We start from the raw sequence: 7,542 nt of genomic DNA, 5'->3' as shown, positions 1-7,542 counted from the left end.
GTAATTATATCCGGCCCACCGCGAAACTTGAGAACTGCAAGCGTGCCGGAGTCCGGTGCGGGCGCGATCCCCCGCAGATGCCCCTCTATTCGGTGCCCTTTTCTGATATGGATATTAGATGCCGAAATAGAGTTTCAAGGGTTTTTGCGGACATTTCAACTCAACTTTTCTCCCTAAGTCTAAACGCGACTCAAACTTTGTCAAATATCTACCGAATGGCGCGACCAACATCGTGGTTAATTTCTCCAGCAATGTCCTTCAATAGCTCACGCAAAAACGCTCTAACGGAGTAGTAACGTTTTAATGATCAGCTCCGCAGAAGTCGTAATTAGTTTTGAAGAAGGTTTAAAATCCACCAAACGCGACTAAATGATCCTATCTTCAAATAAATTGATTCCAAGCCCCAAGGGGCAAGGTAACCTAGACCCTTGACAAATGGTGATAGTATCTATATTCCATTCTAAATAGTAAGAAGAAACTCCATTTTTGGGAAACAAGAAAAGAGACATTTATTTGCAAAGGGTGAACGAAGACTGACTCCTAACTTCACAATTCTGGCCAGAATTTTCTCATTTGGTATATATCAACCTTCCCCCCCGTAATGTGTGGGCCGCATCTGGTCCACATGTCTTCGCCAAAGTCTACCATCATCCAATAGAATCCAGTAGTGAACTGCGCCTTCCTTCCTCTTGACATTGCCAAACTTCCACTTGGATTCCCGAGTATAATTTCTTACTTGTACTCTATCGCCTTCATGAAAACTTCTTGACACTTTATAGCTTTTATTCTCAGGAACAAGTGAAACTGCCGGCTTCATGAGGATATCCAACCTGGTCCTAACATCTCGCCCCAGCATCAACATGTACGGACTCATCCCCTCAGCATTAGGAACTTTTCTAAGCTGCATGAGAAGTCTTGATATTTTCAGATTTATATCTCCTGGTTCGTCGGCCATACAGTGTAGATGGTTCTTGATTGTTTGCACTGATCTTTCCGCCTGGCCGTTTGATGCAGGATGGAACGCAGGAGACAACTTGTGTATGACACCATTACTATTAAGAAAGTTTTTGAATACATGAGACGTAAATTGGGGTCCGTTGTCAGAAACTAGAACCAGACAGATGCCAAAATTAGTAAATAATCGTCTAAGTTCTTTAATGCAAAAATCAGTAGTCGTTGTCTTTGTAGGTATTACCTCAACCCATTTGGAAAAGGTGTCGACAATAATGAAATAAAATAGTCCATTTACAGGTCCAGCAAAGTCAATGTGAACTCGTTGCCATGGTTCCCGTGTAGGTTCCCAGGGATGACTTTGAACTTTGGGTGGATTGTTTTGTTTCTCACAGCAGTACTTGCACTTTCTTACCATCTCCTCAATATCTCTATCCATGTTTTGCCAATAGCAATAACTCCGGCCCAAAGCCTTCATCTTTACCATACCCAAGTGTCCAGTATGTAGTTCTTGTAAGATATTAGATCTCAATGTCGCTGGTATCATTACTCTGGTACCCTTGAGTAGACAACCATCTTGTAATGTGATTTCTGTGTTCTCGTATCCCAGAGATTTCAAACATTTTCCCGTTTCCAGGGCATCCAGTATAACACTCAGATTGGGGTCTACTTTTGTTTCTTGTTTGATCGTTTGGTGAGTGATCGTATTCAGTGTCCCAATCTGGTTAGCTTGAAATCTGTAAATCTGATCTGGAACATGTACATCTGGAGGTTCCTGAGGGAAACGAGAAAGATAATCAGCATTACCGTGTTCACTTGTTCTTTTGTACTCAATTGTATAGTCAAAACCAGATAAGAAAAGTGCGTAATGTAACATACGAGTAGCTGAGAGTGCAGGCAAAGATTTGTAAGGGTTGAAAATAGTAGTCAAAGGTTTGTTGTCCGTGATAAGAATGAATTTTCTTCCGTACACGTATTGGAAAAACTTTTTGATTCCCCAATAGATTGCAGTTGCTTCTTTATCTATCTGACTGTAATTTTTCTCACAAATTGTAAGGGCTCTTGATGCAAAAGCTATAGGTCTATCAGACCCGTCAGGATACCTGTGTGATAAGACCGCTCCTAGTCCAATAGGAGAAGCGTCTGTTGCTAAGGTGACAGGCAAGTCCGGGTTATAATGTACCAACACATTCTCGTTACAAATTTCTTCTTTCACTTTGTTGAAACTTCTTTCACACTCGCCTGTCCATGTGAATTTCCAGCCTTTGCGCAGCAACTGATTCAATGGGTGTAATATCGAGGCTAAATCTGGAATAAATTTGTTATAATAATTTGCCATGCCAAGAAAAGTACGTAGTTCAGAAACATTTTCAGGTCGCTTTGTATTTCGAATCGCGAGAATTTTATCTTCCATTTTATGTAAACCATGTTCATCAATTTTGTGTCCCAGGTAGTTGATACTTTTCTGGAAAAACTTACATTTGTCTCTGTTCAGTGTTAAATTCTGTGCTCGAATTAAATCCAGAACAATTTTGAGTCGTTTCAGAAGCTCATCGTAAGTTGAACCCTGTATTATGATATCATCAAAGAAGCATTGTACTCCTGGCACACCCTGTAGTAATTTATCCATGAATTGTTGCCATAATCCCGGGGCCACCTTGACCCCGAACATTAAGCGATTAACTCGGTATACTCCTTTATGTGTGCTTAAACTTTGTAGCATAGCACTTTGTTCATCCATTTCATAATGTAGGTACGCTTTGCTCAAGTCCAATGTACAGAAGTACTTACCGCCATTCATTTGCGCAAATATATCGTCGATCCTAGGAATAGGGTAATTCATATCCTGGATACATTTGTTAAGTGTCACCTTGTAATCAGCACAGATCCTGATGTCCCCGTTGGGCTTGTCTATGGGTACAATGGGAGTGCCCCAGTCTGAATGCTCGACCTTTGTGAGAATTCCATCTTTCTCCAGGCGATCCAGCTCCTTTTCAATCTTCTCCTTCCTAGAATAAGGTACAGGTCGAGGTTTAAAGAAAATGGGCGTGGCATCAGGTTTCAATATCAAACAACCCTTCTCATTAGGTATGGTGCCGATTTTATCTGTGAATACATCTTCGTACATTTTCAAAATTTCTTCGAGTTGCAAATTTTCTTCAGATTTTAACAATTTAATTTCGGCCCAGTCTAGACTAATTTCCCGTATCCAGTCCCTTCCGAATATTGGGTCTACATCTTGATTGATAATATAAAGTTTGCCAACAAATGTTTGCCTCTTGTATCGACATGTAACAAAACATACCCCCTTGGGCTTAATGGTCTCTCCTGTATACGTTTTCATTTGAACATTTGTTTTGAATATTTTATTATCAATATTGAGAGCTTTGTAATCAGCATAGGAGATAGAACTCAGAGCCGCCCCTGTATCAACCTCCATACAAAACTGCCTATCCTCTATGTGGATATTTACCATAAATTTGTCGGACTTGGCGTTGTGCAGCACGTTTACCTCATATTCCTCGTTCTGTATAGGCAGCTCGTCATACACCTGGTGAGATTTCCTGTAGTTCGCGACGCGTGCCTGTGACATACATACTCTGCCAATATGTCCCAGCTTGTTGCATTTTCGGCAGAACTCTGATCGGAACTTACACACGTTGGCTTTGTGATTCTCTTGTCCACACCGGTAACATTTTCCTGCTAATTTAGAGAAATAACCATCATTAGTTTCCAGCTTTGAGTTAGGAGGTTTACGCATATAATTTGAATTGTGATTTTCTTTGACTTGATGTGAAGTAGGTTGCACATTGAAAGATGTAGATGTAGGTACTGTAGTACTCATAACTTGGTTTTCTGATTTTGAAAATTCTATGGTCACTGCTTTATTAATAAATTCCTGGAATGTAGCGTCATTTTTCTCCTGTAATAACTGAATTCGAATATCAGTGTCTTGTAGACCTCGTATAAACTGTAAAGTTAGGAATGCATTAGCAGTGCAGTGTTTACATTTCTCACAGGTGAAATTACAATGCTGTGATAACTTTTTCAGTTCTGTCGCATACTCAAATATAGATTCGTTAGGTTCCTGTGTGCGACATATGAATCTGTTCTGTAGGGACCAAACACTTGGCCTAGGCTCAAAATAATCTTTTAACATTTCGACAAGTACATCGTAATCTTTTGTAATAGGTTCCTCAGGTGCACACATATTGTACAACTTTTCGTGCATGTGTGGGCTAAGCGCATGTAACAGAATATAAACTTTGAGCTTATTGTCAGTATTACCCTTCAGAATCATGAATGTTTCTAGACGTTTGATGAAATTAGTAAATGTTTCATCTTTCTGATATGGAACAAAAGTCAAATTTGAAGTGGTACTCAACTGTGTCCCTGGACTACTCGTATTGGTCCTCAAATTGCTAGCAAATGTACCCAATAGCTTATTTTTGTAATCTAATATCTGTACTTTTATACCTGTAATGCTCTCGTAAATGTCGAATCTGTAGTCATCCTGAGCTTCCCTCTCATCACCTGTGATCAACTCATCCAACTCATCCTGTATGTTGTCGTATCTTGTTCTATAGCCTTCAACATTCTGCTCGTAGACTTCAAGTTGTTGCAATGTACATTCTTCCGTAATTCTGTCCCTTGTCTTCGTCAGCAACGCCTTCACTGTACCTCGCTTCGCCTTCAACTGTGCTGCATCCATGTTTGTACCTTTTCTTCACTTTTCACCTCGTCGCCAATTGATATATCTAATAATTCATTCTAAATAGTAAGAAGAAACTCCATTTTTGGGAAACAAGAAAAGAGACATTTATTTGAAACGGGTGAACGAAGACTGACTCCTAACTTCACAATTCTGCCCAGAATTTTCTCATTTGGTATATATTCAAATTGCGATAGAAGGAACCGTATACTACATGGGTCTACGCAGAGTAAATGTACCAATTTTACTCCGCTGATCTCGAACCCGAGTCAACGGAACAAGTCTAACCCTCTACTTCTGAGCTCTGGGACTGATTTGTAACTATTCCCATAAAGTCGCCACCTGTTTCAAGTACAGGGAGTATAGAGTGTATGTATGGACGATAGTAGAGTGTTATCTGATGAGGAAGCTTTCGAAAAAAAAGATAAAAAAAGCATTCCAATAGATATTTTCAATCCCGAGTTCTTTAGAGATGGGATGTGGAGAGAGTTCAAGGAGAAGAAAAAAAGGAGAAGGAGAGGACTGGTAACATGAAGGAATAGTAGATTAGTAGGATAGGAGGAAGGAGTAAGAACCATCTCAACCATGTCTGATGTGGTCCGAAGAAGAGAAGATTGAGGAAAGATACACAGTGCGCCCGCCCATGGCAAACGCTCCATCGTAAATTAGTGGAGACTGATCAAAACTACGATCCCAGCTCATTGGAGATGACAAAACTCCCAAGCTCTGGTGGACATGACAAAATTAACAGCGTTAATTATTGGATATGACAAAAATCCCAGGTTCAATAGTGAGATGACGATAACTGTCATTGATATCAGTGGAAGATGCCAAAACTTCCTCCATCTGAATTCGGTGTAGATTGTCAAGACCCAGCTTTCAACATGTCGAAATGACTCAATTCTACACCCTACGTAGCTTTAGTTGACTGGATGAGCAAAACTTCCATTCCAGGTCCGCTATGCTGCAGGTGAAGTTCGATGTGAATAGCTTTGTGTCCGAATGTAGGGGCTGAAACCACCTCATCTAGTAAAGACATAAGAGTAGTACATGACGGTCAAAAGCGTTTAGCAAACAATAGGAACTTACTAACAAACAATAATTTTCAAGTTCAACAGACGATTTGTCGATAGAACTCCAGAAATTATTAGGTTCTCCGCGTTGCCAATATAAGTCAAGGTATTAGGGGATACGTTATCTTATCTTCAGCTCTATGTTTTTGTACCACTTTAGACAGTGTGCATAAGGAATTTAGGAAGTTGTAAGTTTGGATGTTGCCCACATTATTGCGAGTAGATAAAAACTTTTGTGTCGTGGGTTAGATCTGGATTAGAATAGCTGCAGATGCAGAAAACTGGTCTGCGGCTCGGTACAGTTCTGTGTATCCATGCAAAATCCCCCAGTTTTGTCTCGGGATTGCTAAGGACTTTTCTAGGATTTCTATCGAAATTTGAAACATGGTGAGGGATTCTCAGCGTGGTTTGAGTACCATGCTATGTATAATGTTATCTGATGTTAACTTAGAAGATGCCAGTAAACTGGGAAAGTATTGTTTAATGTTATCTGACTTATTCTGATAATGGATATACTATACTGAGTAGCTATGACCAATACAATGTACATGTCGGACGAAAGAGCTTAGCAGCTTTACAGTTGCCGTTATGAAATCTCTAAAAAAAATGTACTGTGAACACTTCAACTTGTTCCTTTTGATTTGTACACGCTTTTTTGCTTCAAGAATCTGGCAATCCGGCGTAGTATTCACCCGTAATGTGAAGTTATGGCCTGCCACTTCTGTAACTGATTAGTTGTTGTATCCTTGTACTCCGTTTGCTAGTTTCGCCCAACATAACTCAACTCACAGGAGATGAGATAATCTCATGGCTATGTTACCAAGGTATAGAATTATGCCTGGTATTAACTTATTTCCATGATACCCTTTCGGCATTAAGCGGTGATTATAAAGTGATTGTGCTAGAACAAATGCAAGTGATTGAACGCTGTTAAGCTATAACTATGTTGTCTTGTGTAGAAGCGATACTGAAAGTACGAACTACCTCAAGTCCGTTTCACGACAGGCCGGGAAGAGCCTACGCTGACTTTGTTGTCAAGCGGTAATCAGTATTCTGCAGTATAAACAGAGGTAGTCTGCGATATTCTATTCTTCATGGTGAACATCCACTAGGTAAGCATCCAGATCTTCAGATTACTCCGAAGTTGAAGTCATAATAAGCAAGCCAGTTCTGGCTGCGATAAGCAAATTTGACCAATACGCCTACAAAAAATTAGAGATCAGCACAAGAACCAAAGCGACATCAGCGAATATTTGAGTACAAGCAATCGAATGCGAGACACAGCAAACCAAACTGGCCATGTGAAAAACTACCGATCAAATTGCTGCCTAACTCGTGCTCACGAGACATTGTTTACTTCTGAGTTCCTCTCTAACGCACAGACACGACAATACGGTACTTATTCAGACCACAGTGGAATCAGACCCGAACCCCAGCGTGCAAGTCCTGTGATTAACCCTAACGCTATTGTAGCACTGCTCACTTGTTCAATTCTGAAGTCCTTTCTGTAGCAATTTCCCATTAACGTGACCAACGGAGAATGATTATTCAAAGCAGTTGCCCCCAAACCAACGCAGACGCCACTCGCCCGGGCCGGCCCTCGCGGTCCTATTACCCCACATTCTGAGTACCGCGCACCGGACACCCAAACAGTATCCCGCAATAAAAATGTACGCCGAAAGATCTTGGTTGACGCTCATTTACAGAGAGGAAGAGGGTTGGTGGGAGGAAGAGAAGGGATGGGAAGTTTGAAGGAGGGGGTGGTAGTTGAGGGGCAAGAAGGGACGAGAGAGACAGGAATGGCAG

The 7,542-nt window shown here is 40.8% G+C and overlaps 1 protein-coding gene across 2 annotated transcripts; it reads right to left on the bottom strand.

The window, feature by feature from the left end:
* Positions 1-556: 556 nt before the first annotated feature.
* Positions 557-4,779, bottom strand: LOC103524064 (uncharacterized protein K02A2.6-like). Of its 2 annotated transcripts, none has more exons than XM_008489071.2 (2): positions 2,743-4,779; positions 557-2,259 (listed from the first exon to the last, which is right to left on the bottom strand). In XM_008489071.2, the coding sequence occupies exons 1-2, from the start codon at positions 4,661-4,663 to the stop codon at positions 584-586; spliced, it is 3,597 nt and encodes a 1,198-aa protein (XP_008487293.1). In that variant the 5' UTR covers positions 4,664-4,779; the 3' UTR covers positions 557-583. The 2 variants fall into 2 exon arrangements, with proteins under 2 accessions (XP_008487293.1, XP_026689018.1); XM_026833217.1 differs by having other exon boundaries at positions 557-3,654; positions 4,429-4,776.
* Positions 4,780-7,542: the final 2,763 nt, after the last annotated feature.

Source organism: Diaphorina citri, unplaced genomic scaffold (genome assembly GCF_000475195.1).
Source record: "Diaphorina citri unplaced genomic scaffold, Diaci psyllid genome assembly version 1.1 scaffold88640, whole genome shotgun sequence".
NCBI lineage: Eukaryota > Metazoa > Arthropoda > Insecta > Hemiptera > Psyllidae > Diaphorina > Diaphorina citri.
Note: the sequence above shows the minus strand (reverse complement) of the source record. Positions and strands in the feature narration are given on the sequence as shown.